The sequence below is a fragment of the Hyperolius riggenbachi genome, chromosome 7, assembly GCF_040937935.1.
Source record: "Hyperolius riggenbachi isolate aHypRig1 chromosome 7, aHypRig1.pri, whole genome shotgun sequence".
Lineage (NCBI taxonomy): Eukaryota > Metazoa > Chordata > Amphibia > Anura > Hyperoliidae > Hyperolius > Hyperolius riggenbachi.
This window is the reverse complement of record NC_090652.1, coordinates 268,222,995-268,247,124: the sequence shown is the minus strand read 5'-3', so window position 1 is coordinate 268,247,124 and position 24,130 is coordinate 268,222,995. Positions and strand designations below refer to the sequence as shown.

General features: G+C 42.5%; 1 protein-coding gene across 6 annotated transcripts in view; it reads right to left on the bottom strand.

The window, feature by feature from the left end:
• Positions 1 to 24,130, bottom strand: part of SLC4A10 (solute carrier family 4 member 10) — a 289,049-nt gene that overhangs the window by 79,047 nt on the left and 185,872 nt on the right. For 5 of the 6 annotated variants that reach the window (XM_068245670.1, XM_068245665.1, XM_068245671.1 and 2 more), the window contains exon 7: positions 401 to 495. In XM_068245670.1, the coding sequence (XP_068101771.1) occupies positions 401 to 495 (95 nt within the window). The remainder of the gene's footprint in view (positions 1 to 400; positions 496 to 24,130) is intronic. The other variant, XM_068245668.1, reaches the window with a different exon arrangement.

Below are 24,130 nucleotides of genomic sequence, written 5' to 3'. Positions count from 1 at the left end.
TCCCCAGCCAACCGGCGCATCATTGTTTGAGAACCTCATTGACAGCTTTCTAACATTCTGAAAGTCCCCCAGTATAATTATTAGCTATTTGACTCTGGCCGCGGATAATTCCGGATCCTGAGGGAGCTATAATAATGAAAGCTCCCTGAAGTGTAACTTTATTTCAAATTTCAAGAAAAAAGATCAGTAAACGATAAGCTGCCACGGTGCACTGTGTATATTGATTCCCCCGAAAAATGTCCTAGATTTAATAATTAAAAGCGAGTGAATGCATTGCTTGGCAGGCTCTGCTTTGAACAAAGCTTATCTGCTTGCTGAATTTTAAAAATGTGGCCTTTGATATTTATTTCATGCAGGAATTTCTCATTCTCGGTTGTGGCTTTTATGCTGCAGAACTCACCTTGGTAACATCGAGCGTGCTGTTCTCCCGACTGACATCATTCTTATTCTCGATGCAGGAGGGAGCCGACTGGGGAGACACGAGTTGCTGGCCTGCTGAAGGACACACACCGTTAGATAAAAGTCTGAGAAAAACAAACTGAAGAGAGAACGATTGTTTACAGGTACGCCAGTCTCAGCAATAATAAGCAGTATTATTATTATAACTAAATATAACTAGTACCTATCTCATGCACCTTTTGACCCATTACATTATCAGGGCACTCATAGCATAGACAGGGGTGTAACAATATCCCTGCGTCCCTGCAACTGCCGAGAGGGGTGGCTGTGGGGCCCACTCCTCCTCCCTCTCCTTACCCACATGCAGAGTAGCACAGGTAGTGGAGTGATGTCTACCTCCTCCAGCACTGTGGGTCTCCTTCGTGCATCACAGTCGCACACTTTATGCTGCCATTCGCTGGCTTCCAATCACCTGATGATGCGAGTCACGTGATCGATCGGGAGTCAGCGAATGGCAGCGAAAAGTGTGCAGCTGTGATGCACGAAGGAGACCCACAGTGCTGGAGCAGGTAAATATTACTCTGGTCCCTGCCCCATTCTGCATGTATATCGGGGCAAGGGATGTGCAGGGGAGGTCGGGTATGGAGGGGAGGAGTTTGGATTCCAGGGGGCCTCATGACATTATCGCAGGGGGGCCTTATGGGCTGTTGTTACGTCCCGCCATACTGATGTTCTCCAAAACATCCTATTGTTTTAGTGTCTGAGGTGAACCTTGGGTCAAAAGTTAAATACTTACCTAAGGAGAGGGACGCCTCTTCCTATTCTCTGCCCATCAAGGGTAATGAATATGGTGGGAAAGAGGAAGGAATGGGAGGGTGATAGGAGAGGAACTAAAGAGTGATTATGGGAAGCGGGGGAATGAGTAGAGGAACGGACAATGGACTGTAGTATGTGGATCCAGCATGAATATACCTCTGTTCTTACTGTACCTAGGATAGCTTTGCCTTCGGGTCAGGTATCCTTTAGCCCTTTAGCAGCCAATTTATTTAGATGCTTGCAAATGCTCCAGGCCAATTTATTTTTGTGCATTTTTTTGAATTTCTTACTTATATTTCTCTGCTTCTAACTAGTACTGCTGTAATATGTATTTATTATAGCCACTTGTCAATAGACCGAGCCTCTTAAAGAGGAACTTCAGCCTAAAGAAACGTACTGTCATTAAGTTACATTAGTTATGTTAATTAAAATAGATAGGTAATATAATCTCTTACCCACCCTGTTTTAAAAGAACAGGCAAATGTTTGATTTTATGATGGCAGCCATCTTTTTGGTTGAAAGTAGGTGACAGGGAGCATGAGACACAGTTCCAACTGTCCTGTGTGCTGATCACCCCTCCCAGTTGCTAGGCAACATGAATAACAACATAGGAAATCCCATCATGCTTTGCACAGCATCAGGGAAAAAAAGCCCGGGCAGTTTTCTTTGATGGGTGGAGCTTAGCTAAAAATTCAGCTAAAAATGATGCTTTGGTAAGAAAAACAAAGTTCTGATACTGTGAAACCATTAAAGAAACACCAAGCCTTTTCAGTTCTGCTGAGTAGCTTTTTAGTCCGGAGGTTCACTTTAAGCCAGTGGGGAGCTGGAGGGCTTTGTGGAATTAAGTGGGGACGCCCTCGCTTGCCTTCAGTCCAGAAAACTACAGAGGTCGGTAAGAGATCAGTCACTATGTTAAGTGGCCACAAGGACATTTGAGTAGGCTTAAGAACAAGTATCCGCTGATTTCTCAAAGTGTGGTTAAATTGTTTGTTTGTTTTTATGGACACTATCACTGTAATTTATTGGTTCCCAGCAAGCTTATGAGCAGTGGTGAATGGACATTATATTTTTCAGTAAGCGCTTATGGTTCACAGGAGGAAGGTGAAACAACTTTTTAAAGGGACACCACAGTATTCATAATATATTAGAAACCAGCACTGTTTATAAACCGTGTTCCACCATTCATGTAATCTTGCTAGATGGGATATAATGAGTGCAATAGAATAGGATAATATATGGGGGGGGGGGGGGGTTTCAGGTGTGTTTGTATAAGATTTTAAATACACTATTTGTGAAACATAATTAGATTGTCCAGTGTTTGTTATTTAATGTAAGTATACTGTGATATGCATAGACAGCTAGTGTGTTTAATACTTATCAATAGAGGTCAGCGTGTGACAATAATACAGGGAGTGCAGAATTATTAGGCAAGTTGTATTTTTGAGGAATAATTTTATTATTGAACAACAACCATGTTCTCAATGAACCCAAAAAACTCATTAATATCAAAGCTGAATATTTTTGAAAGTAGTTTTTAGTTTGTTTTTAGTTTTAGCTATTTTAGGGGCATATCTGTGCGTGCAGGTGACTATAACTGTGCATAATTATTAGGCAACTTAACAAAAAACAAATATATACCCATTTCAATTATTTATTTTTACCAGTGAAACCAATATAACATCTCAACATTCACAAATATACATTTCTGACATTCAAAAACAAAACAAAAACAAATCAGTGACCAATATAGCCACCTTTCTTTGCAAGGACACTCAAAAGCCTGCCATCCATGGATTCTGTCAGTGTTCACCATCAACATTGCGTGCAGCAGCAACCACAGCCTCCCAGACACTGTTCAGAGAGGTGTACTGCTTTCCCTCCTTGTAAATCTCACATTTTATGATGGGCCACAGGTTCTCAATGGGGTTCAGATCAGGTGAACAAGGAGGCCATGTCATTAGTTTTTCTTCTTTTATACCCTTTCTTGCCAGCCACGCTGTGGAGTACTTGGACGCGTGTGATGGAGCATTTTCCTGCAGGAAAATGATGTTTTTCTTGAAGGATGCAGACTTCTTCCTCTACCACTGCTTGAAGAAGGTGTCTTCCAGAAACTGGCAGTAGGACTGGGAGTTGAGCTTGACTCCATCCTCAACCCGAAAAGGCCCCACAAGCTCATCTTTGATGATACAAGCCCAAACCAGTACTCCACCTCCACCTTGCTGGCGTCTGAGTCGGACTGGAGCTCTCTGCCCTTTACCAATCCAGCCACAGGCCCATCCATCTGGCCCATCAAGACTCACTCTCATTTCATCAGTCCACAAAACCTTAGAAAAATCAGTCTTGAGATATTTCTTGGCCCGGTCTCGACGTTTCAGCTTGTGTGTCTTGTTCAGTGGTGGTCGTCTTTCAGCCTTTCTTACCTCGGCCATGTCTCTGAGTATTGCACACCTTGTGCTTTTGGGCACTCCAGTGATGTTGCAGCTCTGAAATATGGCCAAACTGGTGGCAAGTGGCATCTTGGCAGCTGCACGCTTGACTTTTCTCAGTTCATTGGCAGTTATTTTGCGCCTTGGTTTTTCCACACACTTCTTGCGACCCTGTTGACTATTTTGAATGAAACGCTTGATTGTTCGATGATCACGCTTCAGAAGCTTTGCAATTTTAAGAGTGCTGCATCCCTCTGTAAGATATCTCACTATTTTTTGACTGTTTCTGAGCCTATCAAGTCCTTCTTTTGACCCATTTTGCCAAAGGAAAGGAAGTTGCCTAATAATTATGCACACCTGATATAGGGTGTTGATGTCATTAGACCACACCCCTTCTCATTACAGAGATGCACATCACCTAATATGCTTAATTGGTAGTAGACTTTCGAGCCTATACAGCTTGGAGTAAGACAACATGCATAAAGAGGATGATGTGGTCAAAATACTCATTTGCCTAATAATTCTGCACTCCCTGTAGAGGACCTCTGCTTTCAGTTTCTATATTTTCTGCTACCAGAGAAAGAGATCGAAGTATTCCAAGAATTTAGAGCACAACAAGTTCTACCGACAGAGGTAAAAAGCAGAGCACTTATCACAAACGAGATAACTCTATTGAAGCTGCTAATGGGTTAAGGAGGCTGCAAGGCATCAGCAGTGAGGACCTGGCCACCACTGACAGGTTGCAGCAGCAGCTCTGTATCCTTAATGTACATTTTCAAATTACATTTCTGAGAAATACAAGTGAAACTGAATCTGAGCTGGGGCTTTAATTTGATGCTACCATTATGTAGCTACCTTTCTTTTCTCATATTACCAGCACATCTTTTCCAAGCCACTACTCGAAAATAGAGCCAGACACAAGAACAGTATGGGGTGGCTTCAGAAAATATGTCAAGCTGTTACTCAGCTTTTATCCAAATCCATACAATTAAAGTATGCGGAGGAGCAGCGAGATAAAAGCCTGGAATTAACAAATTGCATATAACAGACAGTAACCTAGAACACCTTTAATGCTTCACTTCCATAACATTCAGTGTGTTACACAATGTCCCCCCGAGGCACTGATCTTACAGATAAAGTAGGGATTCTCCTTAGCTAGATTTACAAAAGAATTGGCTGCAATGGTGCTTAAGTAGCTATCATAGTTGGGGATGGTCAACAAGATTTGCAAGCCAATTCCATGAATCTTGGAATTAGGACAATTGAATTCACTTCCTGACAACTTTGATTGGTCCAATTACAAGCTGCATGTGATGTGCACTAAATCTGCATGTATGCTAGAATTATTTGCAAACCCAATGAGAAAGGCGTATCTAGAGGGGAACAGGCATGGCTCATGCCATGGGCACCACAGCACCATGGGCTCCATGCCCGCCCCTGTGCTGTGCTGCCCTGCCTGCTCCCATGCCTCCCCATCACTCAGATCATATTCATTCTGTTATCTGGGGAACATGGCTACTTAATTTATGTTTATAGTACACTTGGCTAATTGTTTTATCTTGACCAACCTGGCTATTTATAAAAACAGGGAACACCAAGAGCCCCAATAGTGTAATTCGTACTGGACAAGGTGGCAATAAGTTTGTATTGCTAGATACTCACAAGTCAGGGTCACCAGCAGGCAACCACTGTAAAGGCAGGTGGGGAGATTGTCCTGACCCCACTCAGGATTAAGAAGTAGCTCTCTGTAGACAGGAAGAAAGGGTAGCAACCTTCCACCAAGGGTGGACTCAACATTGTATACAATGAACAGAGGCGTCAAAAGTATAAGATTAGATTAAATGAGCTTAAAAACCAACTTAAATGGCAAAATTGAAGGAGGAGGTGGTGGTCTTACCTCCCTCAAGCAGACATGACAACGACTGCGATTCAGACAGTCAAACACATTTATTAGGAACTCCAAAAAGAAATGCAACATGTTTCGCAGGTTCAACCCCGCTTCATCAGGCAATATAGGGAGGAATATCAAACAATCTGCACAAGGATTCAAGTTAAGCGCTTAACTTGAATCCTTGTGCAGATTGTTTGATACTCCTCCCTATATTGCCTGATGAAGCGGGGTTGAACCTGCGAAACGCGTTGCATTTCTTTTTGGAGTTCCTAATAAATGTGTTTGACTGTCTGAATCACAGTCGTTGTCATGTCTGCTTGAGGGAGGTAAGACCACCACCTCCTCCTTCAATTTTGCCATTTAGGTTGTTTTTTAAGCTCATTTAATCTAATCTTATACTTTTGGCGCCTCTGTTCATTGTATACAACCTGGCTATTTAATTTGTTTATCATGAGGCATCTGGCTACTTGATAATTTTATCTGGAGGTGTGTGACTGGTTCGTGCAATTTCAGTATTTGCCATAGGTGCTATATTACTCAGATACTCCCCTGCTGCCATGCCACACCCCTACATCTTCAGCAACACCACTGCCACACCCCCATATCTTCAGCAATACCACTACCAAACCTCCATTCACTGGTATACATAATTCATGACCAAAATAATTATTTTTATTTCAAATCCCTTCTCTTTTGCCTATATTAGCATTCAAATGAGTCAGAAAATAATTTCAATATTGGATGTAAAGTTGTGAATAACATAAAATGTGTACACATGGAGAATTGCTGTTGGGTACAGGGATCAGGATTCGATCACCATGGAAACAGTTCAGGGCTGAGTCCTGTACAGATGTTTTATATGGGGGGGGGGGGGGGTGAGTAAGAAAACAGTGCCGTCAGCCTGTGTTTCGACTAAGACAAACCGCCAGTCTGGATCTTTCGGGAAGGATCATGGGCCGCAGTGTACATGCTAAATTATCAAGAAAATGTAGCAGTGAAGAATGTCTCACACTCGCTGCTAGTTTGAACCTCAGTCTCTAAAAGCAGACCTAAACTCTTGCACGGGAGACAGGAATACACATAGAAATCCACCCTGCGTGTGTTTATACAGAACAGCCTGTCTAATTCTCAGCAAGTAATCACAAGTGTGATTTGGGCTGGCAACTCTGTTCCACGGCTGTACCTAGTTATATGCTAATATGGAAACACAGGAGGCTAACTCTTTCTCTGCTCCCATCTCCCATGAAACCAAGAAGTAGACACTGCAGATTTTTTTTGTAGTAGTAGTTCTGTAAGCTGTAACAATTTTTTTTCTTTAAGGCCAGTTTTACATATATTTTTGCCTTGGGGTGGGGATGCAATGCTCCTGGCGCATGCCACTGCAATACAAAAATGAAAAACATACGACCCTGCGGCAGAGTGCGCCGGCAGGGTCATATGTATAGTGATACCCCCCGATCAGTGATGTACTCCCTGCTGGGCAGGAAGTACTGCACTGAAATTCCCTGGGATTCCCGTTGGTCCACGCATGTGTGCCACAACGCACTGAACTCTATCAGAACTCTATCGTTTACACTACATGAATCACCTATAGACTTACATTACCCCAAGCACTGTGCATTACAGTAACACGCTGTTGCCCTTGCGTTGGCTCGAATACTTCTGGTGCACTGCATAGGTGTGAAAGTCTCCATCAACTTTCATTGCTTTTGCGGCCCCTTGTGGCGAAGTAAGCTTACGCAATCCAAGAATTACCTGCTAGTTTGTATAAGGGGCCTCAAGATTACTATGCTATTGCTCATCTTTTAGCGCAGAGTGGAAGTTCTGGGTAGTGTTGAGCTGAAATTTTCGAAATTTCGCGTTACTATAATTACGCATGCGAAATTTGCTATTACGATGCGAAATTATGGTAGCGTGATTGCCATTAAAATCGTAATTGAAAATACCGTAAGCGTAATTTTCAAAGCGTAATTTCGCGTTTCGTTCATAACGTAATTTCGTGTTAAACCATAACGTAATTTCGCATTTCTTCGCAATTTCGCAAATTTCGTAATTACTTGTTAGCAGGGTTGCTCGCGAATTTTCGCCAAAGGCATTTTCGTCTGCATGGCGAATTTTGATGCGAAATATCACTACATGGCGAATTTTATATGCGAAATAGCATTCCGTAACGCGAAAACCATGCGAAAGTTAACGCTTACAGTAATATGAACTATCGCGAAATTGCGTTATGTAACTACGCTTACAAACGGTTGCATGCAAGGCAAACGTAATTTCGCGATACCCACTGTAATGCGAAAATTACGCGAAAATTACGCGAAAATTACGCTTACGCGGAATTCCGCGAAATCCTTCTTCATTACGATTATGTACTTACGGCCATAATCGTAATTACACTAATTACGCGAAATTTCGCGAAATCGTAATTAAGTCATTATGCTCATCTCTAGTTCTGGGTTTTGGTCTGCTTTAAGTAGGAGTACTTCAGCAGATACAGTAGGAGGATGAGGCCTCCCACCTCAGTCAATCAATAATAAAGCTGGCTTCCTTTATCTAGTTAAACCTTGCTGAATGGCAACAATCTCTCTGCTGCTCCGTAACGTCATAGACAATCAGACGTCCAGGATGGGATCACCTCAAATACACCCACTAATGTGATGTGTGGCTTGTGATCTGCCGGCAGCATTGAACAAATTCTGCCTTGTTAAAGGGACCTGGTGAGGTCCTGAAACATTGGCGTTTTAGTTTTTCTTGGAATAAAAATACATTTGAGGGAAGTGCCAGCTTTATTATTGACAGATTCTCAACTGGCCACTAGAACTAAGAACTATCTACTAAAGGTAAAGCAATCAGAACTGAATTTATAACTTAAAGGAAAAGGGTAATTATAAATGAAATGTATTGAAAATAGCCTTTTGACAGCCTCCCAAAGGTCACACATACACAAAGCACTGAGTTTCTTAACTTCTTGCAGACTGCGTTGATTGAAATCTACTTCCTGCAGGTGGCTGCGCAGCTCTGACAGGACGTGGATTTCAACTTCCCCACTGCACGTTAACGGCGCTACAGCCGATTGCTTCAATCTCTCCCATCGCCACAGGCCTCTTTCTCTGCCATTGGCAGAGCTCTGTGAGCCGGTCAGGAGACTATTTCATTGGCTCCTGACTGCGTGATCACTGTGAGCCAATCACATTGGCTTACATTGATGGACGGGGGCGTGGCTAGCCCCAAAGATCAGTGGCACATGCCCCTAATCTATTCTGGGGTGCCCCGGACGTCCCTCAGGCAAAATAGAGGTACAACAGCACTAAGCATAGCACCACACAGTACCCAGCATGGCATTACAGCACCTAGCGTGCCCCATAGAGGTACCATAGCACCCAACATGACACCATAGCACCCAGCATGGCACCACAGCACATAAAAATGGGGGTATGCTGGGTACTATGGTGCTTCTATGTGGGCACATTGGGTGCTGTGAGACCTTTATGGGGGCATGCAGGGAGCTGTGGTTGTTCTATGGGGGCATGCTGGGAGTTGTGGCGCCTCAATGGGAGGCCTGTGGAGCATGGGAGGGCGTCCACTAGAAGGTCAGGGAATGATATGGGGGAATGGCAGCAGGCCAGCTCACCCAGCAGAAAGCCAGTATTGCCAGCACTGAAGTTGGGTAACTCTGCCTAGTTATGTTTAAGTGATACTGTCTATTTATGTGATATTCTGCATTTTAGGTTTTTTTTTTTTTATTACTGGAGAGGGGGCTTCATCCAACATTTTGCTCAGCAGGCCCACTTAGACCGCTGTTAAGTTAATGTAATTTTGGCTCCACCCATGACCACACCCACATTCCGGTATATGGAGACACCCATTTTTCGACTGGAGTGTTCAAAAGTGCCCCGGATCTCTTAGGGTCCTAGCAACACCCCTGTTGATGGAGAGGGTCAGGAGCCAAGGAAAGCGGCTCCTGACCGGCGCACAGAGCTCTGCCGTTATAGGTGCGCTGCGTGATCGGTGAGAGCAGCGGGTCTGTGCGGAAATTCAATTGAAAGCGCCGCTTTGTGGTACCAGCAGACTATGGTCCTTAAGGGGCCCAGAGACTGCTGGTAAGCAAGAAGTTAACATCTGAAATGGAAAAAAAATAAATAAATAAATGAACACAGGCAATTTCTAACTCAGTTTTGTACTATAGGTACCATTCCATGGTCCATATGCAATTAACTTTTTTACTGAGTTTTCTCCCAGGAAATAATTTTTTCTCTTCTATTTACAGTAACTTTTCATAAATTTGCAATTTAAAAAGTACCAAAAATAGGCGGAAAAAAAACCTATCAAAACAATTTTAAAGTATTTTTGGTGATTTAAAAGGCATTGTATTTACAAGTTTGAAAATATCACCTAGGAAAAAATTCAGGAGAAAAAGCTACCGTAATTGCATATGGGCCCTTATCTTATATCACCTCTCCATTCAGGTATCTCTTACTATTGTCTTAGGAACCTGGAATTTTACAGGAATCTACAGGTCCGTCTCAAAAAATTAGCATATCGTGATAAAGTTCATTATTTTCTGTAATGTACTGATAAACATTAGACTTTCATATATTTTAGATTCATTACACACAACTGAAGTAGTTCAAGCCTTGTATTGTTTTAATATTGATGATTTTGGCATACAGCTCATGAAAACCCCAAATTCCTATCTCAAAAAATTTGCATATCGTGAAAAGGTTCTCTAAACGAGCTATTAACCTAATCATCTGAATCAACTAATTAACTCTAAACACCTGCAAAAGATTCCTGAGGTTTTTAAAAACTCCCAGCCTGGTTCATTTCTCAAAACCGCAATCATGAGTAAGACTGCCGACCTGACTGCTGTCCAGAAGGCCATCATTGACACCCTCAAGCAAGAGGGTAAGACACAGAAAGAAATATCTGAACGAATAGGCTGTTCTCAGAGTGCTGTATCAAGGCACCTCAGTGGGAAATCTGTGGAAAGGAAAAAGTGTGGCAGAAAACACTGCACAGCGAGAAGAGGTGACCAGACCCTGAGGAAGATTGTGGAGAAGGACCGATTCCAGACCTTGGGGGATCTGCGGAAGCAGTAGAAACATCTAGAGCCACCGTGTACAGGTGTGTGCAGGAAATGGGCTACAGGTTCCGCATTACCCAGGTCAAGCCACTTTTGAACCAGAAACAGCGGAAGAAGTGTCTGACCTGGGCTACAGAGAAGCAGCACTGGACTGTTGCTCAGTGGTCCAAAGTACTTTTTTCGGATGAAAGCATCTTTTGCATGTCATTCGGAAATAAAGGTGCCAGAGTCTGGAGGAAGACTGGGGAGAAGGAAATGGTAAAATGCTTGAAGTCCAGTGTCATGTACCCACAGTCAGTGAGGGTCTGGGGTGCCATGTCAGCTGCTGGTGTTGGTCCACTGTGTTTTATCAAGGGCAGGGTCAATGCAGCTAGCTATCAGGAGATTTTGGAGCACTTCATGCTTCCATCTGCTGAAAATCTTGATGGAGATGAAGATTTCATTTTTTCAGCACAACCTGGCACCTGCTCACAGTGCCAAAACCACTGGTAAATGGTTTACTGACCATGGTATTACTGTGCTCAATTGGCCTGCCAACTCTCCTGACCTGAACCCCATAGAGAATCTGTTGGATATTGTGAAGACAAAGTTGAGAGACGCAAGACCCAACACTCTGGATGAGCTTAAGGCCGCTATCGAAGCATCCTGGCCCTCCATAACACCTGAGCAGTGCCACAGGCTGATTGCCTCCATGCCACGCCGCATTGAAGCAGTCATTTCTGCAAAAGGATTCCCGACCAAGTATTGAGTGCATAACTGAACATAATTATTTGAAAATACTTTTCTTTTATTGGTCGGATGAAATATGCTAATTTTTTGTGATAGGAATTTTGGGTTTTCATGAGCTATATGCCAAAATCATCAATATTAAAACAATAAAATGCTTGAACTACTTCAGTTGTGTGTAATGAATCTAAAATATAGGAAAGTCTAATGTTTATCTGTACATTACAGAAAATAATAAACTTAATCACAATATGCTAATTTTTTTGAGAAGGACCTGTATAAAACACCAATCTAAAAGGATTCACACTTCATTAGCACAAGAATAGCACAAACCACCACATTGCTTTTTTAATTAGGTCATTATTATTATTCGTATGAAGCTTGCCAATTTAGGTGTTACAAGAGCCATGCTATTTCTTCCTTTTTATATTGTATAATAATTCCATGAAGAAAAGAGGGGTTGATTCACAAAGGTTTCTTATTTTTCACCTTAACTGTAAGAAGAGCTTTACATATGATAAACAAATAAGGGGAGGTATTTTTTGAGATAGACAAGGAAAGATAAATCATGAGTTAAGCCAACTAAGGAGAGAAACATCATGAGTTAAGTTACATAAGCAGAGATAAAGCATGAGCTATGTGATAAATCCTTTAGCAGCCAATTTACTTAAAGAGAGCCCAAGGTGGGCTAAAAAAAAAAAAAGTAGGCTACCTGATCCGCAGGGGATCAGGTAGCCGCAAAAAACGCTGCTCCCCCATCGCTCCTGTGGGCCGCAACCGCCCACTTTCACTCTGGGTCACGCCGCTGCGCTGAGAGACTGTGTTGTCTCTCATAGCGTGCAGGGAGGCGGGGGAGTGGCAGGAGGTGTGGCCAGGGGACCCTGTAAGAACGCCCCTGGCAGGCGTTTTGAAAACAGGGAATTCCCCTCCCCTCTGTTTACCTCCGAGTTAGCGACAAATCTTGTTGTTAAACTCGGAGACGGGGAAAGCTATAGCGCGGCGGTGGGGGGGGGGGGGGCAGAGAGTGGCCAATGGAGGACACAGAGCCATGTCATTAGGCAGAGAACATGGCTCTGTGTCCAATCTGCCCCCCGAAGATCGACCTCGGGTTCTCTTTAAAGGCTTGCAAGTGCTCCAAGCCAATTTGTTTTTGCAATATATTTTAATTTCTTATTTGTTATATTGCCCTGCTTTTAATTAGTACTTCTGTAATGTGTATTTATGGCCACTTGTCACTGGTCGCAGTGTGAGACAATGACAGAGGACTTCTGCTTTCAGTTTCTATATTTTCTGCTAGTAGAAAAAGATCAAAGCATTCCAAGAATTTAAAGCACGAGTGCTGCAGACTGAAGTCAAAAGCAGTGCACTTATGTCAAACGAGATAACGCTATTGAAGCTGCTAATGGGTTAAGGAGAGATAAATAGTGAGTTAATAAGTAAGGATCAGGAAAGCTTTTAGATTCAGTCCCAGAGCGCTGTGAATGATTCTGGGTTGGCCCATCCTACAGGAGGCATCCTACCCTTATGTCTAGTTTGCCTGTGCATAAAAATGGCCAAGCATGCAGGACAATGGAAATCTCTCCTTGCTTCCCCCATTGGTCAATAGCCATAAAGATGTGCTTAGTAATATGTACTCTGGAGCACTCAAGCAAGAGGGCTCAAATGTTAAAATTTGGTGTTAAATGAGTCTTCTGTAGCTGAAAACCCTGTCTTGTATTGATCACATGACCAGAGGTGGCAGAATACTACTGCTGTTACCTGGATTACTTCATCCTGCAGAGACTGAAACGCTAAGAAAACTGTAGCTTACAGCAATGGCAGTGTGTGATGCAGGAATTAGTGTCCAGGCTCCTGCACAAGTACTTAAAAACTAATTTATTTTTATTATTTAACTCTGCAATTGAGTGCCTACACAGATCTAGGAAAACAGTAAAGAGTGATTATTTTCTGCACTCCTGCACCACAAAACTAAAATGAAAGGATTCCAATCCATTCTCAAAGAGGTCATAAAAGACGAAGTTGAGATTCCTGGTGTTATTAAAGTGAACCTTAAGCCTAAAAAAAATGAGTTTTACTCACCTGGGGCTTCCCTCCCTCCCGTCTCTGCCGGCGGCTACTTCCGGTTTCGCTGTCACCGGCCATCAGGCTGGGAACGCGAGTGATTCTTCGCGTTCCCAGCCACAATATCTCTCCCTATGCTGCTATTGCGGCCTTCCTTGCCGCAATAGCAGAATAGGGGGCGATATTGTGGCTGGGAACGCGAAGAATCTAAGAAGAACTCTAAGTTTTAACTCTAAACTCTAAAAGGCTTAAAATCCCTCAGGAGGTGGTGGTGGACTCACCTTCCCGAAGCAGACAAGATACCATCAGTTTTATGACAACAGGTTTATTAATGTACTCCAAAACAAACAGTGCAATGCGTTTCACAGGTATGTTCCCGCTTCCTCAGGCAATAAACAGGAGTACACTGTAAAGACAGAGACAGATAGTGTGTCCTTAGACCAATGTATATGTGTGCAGATGAAAAAGATGTGTGCAAAAAAGGGGGGGGAGGAAGCGGGAACATACCTGTGAAACGCGTTGCACTGTTTGTTTTGGAGTATATTAATAAGCCTGTTGTCATAAAACTGATGGTATCTTGTCTGCTTTGGGAAGGCGAGTCCACCACCACCTCCTGAGGGATTTTAAGCCTTTTAGAACCTTTTATCCTGCTGGCGCCTCTGTTCACTCTTACATTACCAATATCCACCCCTGGTGGAGGGGTGTTGCCCCTTATTTCCTTATCTACAGAGAGCGACTTTTAATCCTGAGTGAGGACAGGTCTAATCTCCTCACCTGCCTATACAGTGGTTACCTGGGCGGTAACCCCAGTTTGTGAGTATATACATTATATACTTTTCATTTCCAACCCCTTGTTTTGCATACTACACTATATTGGGCTCTCTGTATTTCTTTTGTCTAAGTTTTATTATCGCAAGTCGATGGCAGCTGGGCCTGCACGGCTCTGGCTGCATGCGTCCTCATTTGCGTTCCCTTCGCTGAGAGTATATGAGAAAACCCTGTACTGTGCCAGCGCAGGGCACTCTGGGCGCTGAATGAAGAGCACGTGGGAGTGCGAAAGAGGGTGTATGTAGCCAGGGCCGAGTGGGCACAGTGGCCTGGGACTTGGAAGTTGGCAAGAATGAAACTTAGCCACAGTGGAGGACCGGAGGAGTATTCAAGGATGGCCGAGGCACACGGCGGCTGCAAGGAGCTGGCAGAAGCCCCACGTAAGTGAAACTCTTTTTTTTACAATTATTTCAGGTTTACTTTAAGTTTTGCACTTGATACAGGTTTTGCCATCATCTATTGAAACCAATTTGCATTTTTAAATTGTTTTATGTTAAATAAAACTTCCCAAATTAATTCCAAGACAGTTACTGATTTTTTTAATCAACCTTTACTAGTTATCACAATTTACACCCTCTTCTCATCTCTTCCTGCCACCCCTACTGATGAATGCACATAGCGGAGTAGAAATTCCAGTTCCAGTTCACATTCCAGTTCTGTACTCTAACTGGTGCTCTGAAACCTTTCGTGTCATATTAATCATGGACCCCTTTTGCAGGGGCGTAGCAATAGCAACCATAGCAGTTGCTATGCGGCCCTGGAGCAGAGAGGCCCAGGTGGTACTTGATGTATTCACTATTAACTTCTTGTCTTCCTCCACCCTCTGACTTTGCCTTAGTGTCCATATATTCTATATGCAGTGTAGATTGCATGAGAATGTAAATTATTCAGTTAACTCTTATCCATAGGATAGGGGTAGGCGGCATTGCTCAAGTTTGCCTATATCTAATGGACCCATGAAATTGAATATGTTCAATTTCTATCCTTTGGAGGTGGGTGGTGGATGGTTCTCTCTGGGGTAGCCGTCTGCAGCTGTCCTCCTCCCCCAGGGTGCTACGTGTAGGAGCCACCCCTGAGCTGTAAACAGCTTGAGGTGGCCCATGCTTCACTCCCCTTTCTGTGGTGCTCCCAAGTTGTGCCCATTTGGCAGATTCTATACAAAATACATGAACGCCATGCGTTATAAGGTAGGTACCTATACATTGGGAGGCGGGTGTGGATGGCTCTTCCTGGTGGTGACAGAGCTTGGAGGGGTCGCCGACTTCCCGTTTCATGGGGGCAATGGGGGCCTACCCAAGGCGCCCCTGTTAAAATGCTAAATGTTGCGCGGACTAATCCCTGCAGTGCAAAATTTTGCAGTGTAATTAGTTGTAAGAGTCCAAATGAAGAAAGACAGGGTCTCGACCTGGATTTTAGGCCAATTGGCCAGTTTTTATTTGCAGAACCACAGTGCTAGAGCACAACGTTTCGACCAGATGGTCTTTATCAAGTGCTTACCAAGTATTTGTGCAACAATCACATATATAGACAATTAAAACACACCCCACTAAGGGGCGGGCACAACACTTAAAGAGACAAGCCACATTGTATTATTATTATCACAGGAAACATTTTTCGATTATATTCCTCGTTTATGCCATTAGGCGCCAAAGTGCCAAGGTCATCAATCCACCTACTCTCCCTGCGCAACAAGGAGGCTTGGGGGTCCACACCCTCCTGTGAGAACACCTTTTCCAGCACACACCATCTTAGGTCGCCTACTGCATGTCCACATTCGAAAAAATGACGACCCACAGGGGATTCAAATTTATCCTTGGATTTCTCATTATCCTCTTTTTTGTAATTCCTAATGCTACTCCTATGCTTATTTATCCTCCTCCTAGCATCCCTAGTGGTCTGGCCCACGTAGCCCATGCCGCAGGGGCACTTCAGCAAGTAAACAATATTTAACGTTGTACACGAAAAATTTCCTTTAATGTTAATTCTTGTTCCCTTAGTGGTATGTGTGACATTGTCACCACGCATAATTGAGGAACAGTTCTGGCAATTCATACATTGGAAAGTGCCCCTGCGGCGAGGGACAAACGCAGCATCAGCGTTCCTCGAATCCTTTAGGTCAGCCCTCACTAGCTGGTCCCTGACACTTTTCCCTTTCCTGAAAACCATTTTAGGGGGGCACGAAATACCCTAGAGAGCAATGTGTCAGTTTCCACCACTGCCCAGGCACCCAACAGACATCGTCTAATGTCTGTTGCATGATTATCGTACGTCAATATAAATTGTACCCCCTCCTGGTAATCATCTTTTCTCTCTTTCCTCTTTCTCAGCTCCTTTCTATCCATGCTAGCTACATCAGCTGCTATTCTTTCCACCACTTCCTTACGTTGGTAACCCCTTTCTACATACTCATTATTATTATACGCATTTCGTGCCCCCCCTAAAATGGTTTTCAGGAAAGGGAAAAGTGTCAGGGACCAGCTAGTGAGGGCTGACCTAAAGGATTCGAGGAACGCTGATGCTGCGTTTGTCCCTCGCCGCAGGGGCACTTTCCAATGTATGAATTGCCAGAACTGTTCCTCAATTATGCGTGGTGACTATGTCACACATACCACTAAGGGAACAAGAATTAACATTAAAGGAAATTTTTCGTGTACAACGTTAAATATTGTTTACTTGCTGAAGTGCCCCTGCGGCATGGGCTACATGGGCCAGACCACTAGGGATGCTAGGAGGAGGATAAATGAGCATAGGAGTAGCATTAGGAATTACAAAAAAGAGGATAATGAGAAATCCAAGGATAAATTTGAATCCCCTGTGGGTCGTCATTTTTTCGAATGTGGACATGCAGTAGGCGACCTAAGATGGTGTGTGCTGGAAAAGGTGTTCTCGCAGGAGGGTGTGGACCCCCAAGCCTCCTTGTTGCGCAGGGAGAGTAGGTGGATTGATGACCTTGGCACTTTGGCGCCAAATGGCATGAACGAGGCATATAATCTAAAATGTTTCCTGTGATAATAATAATACAATGTGGCTTGTCTCTTTAAGTGTTGTGCCCGCCCCTTAGTGGGGTGTGTTTTAATTGTCTATATATGTGATTGTTGCACAAATACTTGGTAAGCACTTGATAAAGACCATCTGGTCGAAACGTTGTGCTCTAGCACTGTGGTTCTGCAAATAAAAACTGGCCAATTGGCCTAAAATCCAGGTCGAGACCCGGTCTTTCTTCATTTGGACTGTTGTTGCACCCTTGGTGGATACGGGTGTGGACTGGTTGACTCCCTGGTGCTGTATTAAGAAGTGGGGTTGTAGCATCAAGGTTATACCTATAATTAGTTGTAAGACCCTGCATATTCTGGCAAGCGAAAGCAAATGCAAATATGCATGAGCAATGCCTCTTAATTGAGCCAATTAGCCCAGGTTTGCAAAGCCAGATATATCAGGTTTCACTTGGTGCTCGATGCACACACTCTCTTGTTGTTGATTAATTCTGAAATTATTTGCATCTCATTACCATCTCTAGAGTAGCTGAGTGAGGTTGGAAAAGACGCAATACTGATGAGGACTTCCTATTGTAAAAAAAAAGGCCTACTGAACTTCAAGAGTGAACTCTCATCTACAAAGTTTTTCCACTTCACTTCACTCATATCCCCACAATTCCCGTAGCTAAAAAGTGCACTCCACTCTCTGAACAAACATTCTACTCTTTAATCTCCAAATACCACCTCACCTATTTATGCTTTAGATCCTATACTCCTCACTTTTCATTTTCTTTTCTTGCACTAACATCTAATATTAACCTATTCCTTTTCACTGGTATTTTCCATCCTTCCTAAAAAAAAGGTATCACAACACTAATACTTAAAAAGCCATATCCCACAGCCCTCTCCAGTTACCGCTTCTTCCCTTTACATACAAGGTAGTATAAAGACATGTCACTGTAGATTAGCCGGTTACTTTTCTTCCAACTCCCAGATAGATCAACTAAAGTTAGACTTTCAACCTAACCACTCCACAGAGATACCCTTTACCAAAGTAGCCAATGATCTCCTAAATGCAAAGGCCATTGCACCATAATCATAGGTCTTTACACGTGCTCTGCAAATGACACTGTTAACCATGCTTTGCTCCTCCAAAATCTCATCTTTAGTTATCGGGGGTTTTGCTCTTTCTTGGATTTCTTTGTATCTCTACGGAAGGTTTTTCACAGTTTCTCTTATTTGAACCACATGTCCTCTAAACATCCTTGGTCTGTAATGTTTTGCCATTCATAACAATGGTCTTTGGAAATGTATAAAGTCATTCAGATTTCAGAACTACTTAAATGCAGATGATACACAATTCTCCTTCAGCTCTAGACCTTAATGCCCTCTGATCACAAGTCCGGGATTGCCTTTCCGTAATCACCTCTTTCATGACCTCTTGCTTTATTCAAAGTTAAAATGAGTGAAACAGAATTGACTTTTTTTTCACCGTCTCTGTACCTGAAATAGCAATACATGTAAAATAACACCCCTATCACCTCGACATTTGATTCTGCTCTTTCATTTATTTCACACATTCACTTACTACCCAACTATTTAGTCATCTCCATCTCAAAAAGACATTTTGCAGGCAGCCATTCCTCATGCAAGTTGCTAGTGAATTGCTAGTGCATGCCTTAATCTTATCCCACCCTGATTATTGTGACATCATCCTTAGTAACCTACCAATAAACAGACTAGCATCCCCTCAATCCATACTGGGATCTGTTGCTTGATTCATTCACCTCTCTTCTTCTTTAACTGCGACTCTTCTCTATCGAGTGCTTCACCGGTTATCAGTTTACCAGAAGATTCCCTTCAGGCTCCCAACTAAAGCACTGCACAATCTTTCTCTTCCAGATATCACCCGAAATGGCAGCCTCTGCTCACAACCTTCTTCTGTCCTCAAATAGAGTTACCTCCTCATATTTGTGTCTCTTTTCAGTAGCTTTTCCCCTCTTCTGGAATTCCCTCCCAAATACATCCAACCCTTGAAACGTTTAAGTGCACCACTACAACTCCTCTTTTCTGACAACGTTCAAGCTGACCAGGGTCACTCCCTTCAGGTTTTCACCCAACTCTGGTTCTTCCAGAATGTGATTCAGAAACTCATAATCTCTGAATATAAAAGTTGATGTGATAAGTTTTGGGTCCGATTCAGGTTTTACCATCATCCTAGCAAACCTATGATTGATTTGGGCAGTAACATGTTAAACAAAGACCCTAAAATAAATTCTGTTACTTCCTTTGGGATACTTCCAGTGGTATGTAGGCTTGGTGGTGGCAAATGACAGACAGTTATGGAATTCATGTAAAACAATAACGGGAGCAGATTGGTTGTTTGTTTGTTTGTTTTTGTTTTGTTTTTTAGAAAGGTTCAAAAATATATTGTGAATAAAACAATAATAAAAGTAACAATGCTACAACTAATAACAATTATTACTATTAAAGTTGTTTAAAAAAATATTTTTAGGTATCCAGTTTGTCCAGGGCACTGTCTAGCACCAGGGAGGGCATTGGTAAAGATGAACAGCAGTCACATGACCACTATTTTAAGAATTTGCAGCAATTTGTTTTTTTGAAATTGCACAAGAACCTTCTAGTTCTGAGAATAGGATGTTAAATTATCTATTTATTAAAAATCCTATACAGCCTGAAGTGCCACTTACATTTTATTCTGTTACCGTATTGTCACAAAAAGGTTATTGTAATCTGAGGATGTATCAACATTTCATTATACCCATCGAAAGAGCACAAATGCTACTGAGCATGTGCCACATCATGCAGCACATAAATTGACCCCATAATACCTACCAGCAGAACTAGCCTTGCAACCCGAGTTTCCAGCCAAAGGCCAGCAAGGTAAGCAGGCGAACAAGGGTCCTGGTGTGCAATGTCCACTATCTAAGTGGAGATAGTGTTATAAGAAATTTTGTATAGGCTTGCTATACACCAGCATTTTTGCATGTAAGCCTCGCTTCAGGGGCATGAAGAGATAATTTGCATATTCAGCAGTGATGCATTGTGGGAGACACAGTGGCTCACTTAAAGCCCAATTATTGCAAATACTTTCTGTTTTAAAAAGGCAAACTACACTGAGCATTGCTTTTTAGTAGGAGGGCTTTTTGGTCTCTTTCAGTCCCCTATACTTTTGTAGTAGTTTTGGGTCACCTCGAGCTGCTTGGGTATTCTGAAGAAAAAGATGTCAGCAAGGACCAAGCCCACAGCCCAAAGAGTTAAACAAATGGGCAAAAGGACATTGATTTCACTAAAACAAGGAATATCACTTTAAATGTGAGATATTTCAACCATGTTGGAACCCTGGCTCCGTTCCTCCCAAAACCCTCTCAAAGCCGCATGGCCGTCGGGTTCTTACTGAAAAAACGCCATTCTGTTTTCTACTATTGAGAAAAGAGAATGGTTTATTTTCAGCAGGGGATGAGGCTACGCGGGGAACCTGGCGGCCATGTGGCTTTAGGAGGAACAGAGTCAGCAGGCAGGTAAGTATAGGTGAATTTTAGTGACAGTACGATAACAGAAGAAAATGAAAGTGGCACTTCAGGCTGTATAGCTTCTATAAAAATCCTAGTTGGAATTTAAAGGGCCTGTTAAAGCTATATTCATAATCAAGGCAGCCAAAAATCCTACACAATTAAAGCCAATATGCTCCTGGGACACACTGTTTGAATTTGTTAGTGACATGCAATAAAAAAAGCTAACATACACTAACAATAGGCTAACACAAACACGCAGAGCAAAAACGATCATGAATCCGAGCACATATATTTACACTACCTCAAAAACTGGAACGAACTTTAACAGAGGCCAAGGGAGGAAGATGAGGGAGGAACAGAGATGAGATGATGAGCCTGTTAGAGACACACACAACAAAGACACAGTAAAATAAAGAAGGGTAACGATGAATGACAAAACATACAGCATGAATAATAAAGGGCCAAACGCCTAGTGGTTAGGTTCCCAGCATTGGATGCTAGAGAAGTGGACACAACTGCTTAATAGATTGACAATGTGTTATAATAAAACTCCTTGAAAATATATAACTGCCCCACACACACACAATTTAATTACTTAATTCACATTCATATATTTTTAAAGTTGTTTACTGTATATACTCGTGTATAAGTCTAGAAATGTAGGTCTGATGCACTAAATAAAAGTATAGGGGTTGACTTATACAGGAGTCATGAGCACACTGAGTAATGTGTGTACTATTAGTAACATTCCCATTTGCAGCAATTTACCCAGTGGTAAGTGACACTTTCTTGATAAAGGAAATGCCAAAAAAACACAGGTCTAAACATCCTGGCCACAACAATTAACAAGGAAAGGGGGCGGGGGGGGGGGATACTGGGCTGCAGGAAGGGGAGTGAATAATTGCTGCACTTGGGGGCCTGGAGGTACTGGCTGCACTTAAGGGACAGGAGGGGTTAATGGCTGCAACACTGTATGCAGTGCAGTCATTAACCCCTCCTGGTCCCCAGGTGCAGCTGTTAATTCTTCCTGGTTCCCAAGTGCAGCCATTAACTTTGCTGGGTAGACTTATAGTTGAGCCAATCAAAAATTACAGCTTAAGAGGGTGACATATTGTAGTCGACTTATATTCAAGGATATATGGTTATTTAGCAAGTTTAATTTAAAAAAGTGTCATTGTTACTAGTTGAAAATTGCCATACAACATCAGGATGTTTAAGACATGCAAACACAGTAAAAGATTTAGCAGCAGAAAATACTACAGACGATCCTACAAGAGTGCTCAGGTAGTAGCTGTGGTGTGAGGTTGTGACCATTAAGTTTCATTAGAATTTTAGGTTCTCAACATTTCCGTTTCGCTTTTTCTATTAGGTGCGACTAGATTCTAGGTAAAGAATACAAACTACTTAAAATATTTAGACAGATTGGAGCTATCCACAAGAGTGGACAGTCCTAAGAAATCAAAACTCAAGATCACCTAACCATCAAATGGGAGCTATCAGCCTGTGGCTTACTCTACCAACCACTAGAGGACACTGTTGGAGGACAAAAGAAGGAGTGCATTTTCAGTCTAATATAAAGCAGGTCTCCTATATTCCAGCAGTGCTCTATTGTGGTAGACCAGAAGTATCTGCTGCATTGAAAGCAGGGCCGGTTCAAGTAACAATTGGGCCCTAGGGCAAAATTAGCCTGGGGGCCTGAGCTGGCTACTGACCGTCCCCCAATTAACTCCCAACTTAACAGACTCTGCAGAGTCCCTGGGGAGCAACAGTTAAGATGGGGGAGGGACATCTTGGGGGCCCCTACAGGCTCTTGGGCCCTGGGGCAATTGCCCATTTTTTCCTATGGTAGCTCCGGCCCTGATTGAAACAACAAAAACTACAGATCTGCAGGCTAAGAGCTGTAAAAATCACACGCGCTCCTCCACTTTCCATTGTCTTTTTCAAAACTACAACTGCATTTATTCTTAAAGAGGAACTGTAGTGAAAATAGCATTATGAATAAAATGATGTATTGTTTACAATATTCATTGATAGATTATTTAGTCAGTGTTTGTCCGTTGTAAAATCGTTCCTCTCCCTGATTTACATTCTGAAATGTATCAATGGTGGTGATATCTTTAGTTCTGCCAGGTGATCTGTACAAAATGTTCGTTACTCAGAGTTCTATGAACAGAGGGAGATTCTGCTTGCTTGGCAATTGGAAAAAGCTTTTATTTCCCACAATGCAACAAGGTTCACTGACAGCAAACTGTCCGGATCTTTTTCATGACTTCACACTGTGGGAGGGATTTCGCCCCAGTATCAGCCACACAGACCTCCCTGGTGGTCTATTGGAGAAAAGGTTAAGATTTCTTGTGAGAAAAAGGGTATCAGTCACTTATTAGAATGAAGTTCAATCCTCGGTTAAAGTTCCTCTCTAAGTCAGTGATTCAATTCACAAATGTCTATCGCCACAGACAACAATACATCATCTTCTGCAATGGTCATGGCCTCCAATACTTAAAGGATACCCGAACTGACATGTGACATGATGAGATAGACATGTGTATGTACAGTGCCTAGCACAAAAATAATTATGCTGTGTTTCTTTTTTTCTTTCTCTGCCTGAAAGAGTTATATATCAGGTATGTAAGTGGCTGACTAAGTCCTGACTCAGACAGGAAGTGACTAAAGTGTGACCCTCACCGATAAGAAATTCCCCTTTTTTTACCTCTTTCTTGCTCTCAGAAGCCATTTTCTGCTAGGAAAGTGTTTTATAGTTGGAATTTCTTATCAGTAAGGGTCACACTGTAGTCACATCCTGTCTGAGTGAGGACTGAGTCAGCCACTTACATACCTGATATTTAACTCTTTCAGGCAGAGAAAGAAAAAAAGGAACACAGCATAGTTATTAGTGTGCTAGGCACTGTACATACACATGTCTATCTCATCATGTCACATGTCAGTTCGGGTATCCTTTAATGTTCATTTAGGAAGCCAAAGCAAACAGCAGCCATGTTTAACACCCTGGTAAGTCTACAAATGGAAAAGGCTGTCTGTGACAATGACAAATCTACTACCAAAGTAATAAAGGAAATCCACACAAAACAACATACTTGCTGCTTTAAGCTGGCCACTAACGGTCCAATTTCTAGCGAAAAATCGTTCGAGCGATCAGAAATTCTGATCGGATTGGTTGTAAATAATCTCAATTGGTGGACACAATCGATTATGAACGAGTGAAAAAAATGTCGCCCGAATGAATTTTCGTCGAACGAAAATTTGGATTTTCTTGGTGGTCGTGATAGATAGGAAGCAATGATTGGTTAGTTGATGGTGTAGTGAACGATTTTTCGTCCAATCAGAATTTCTGATCGCTCAAACGATTTTTCGCTAGAAATTGGACCGTT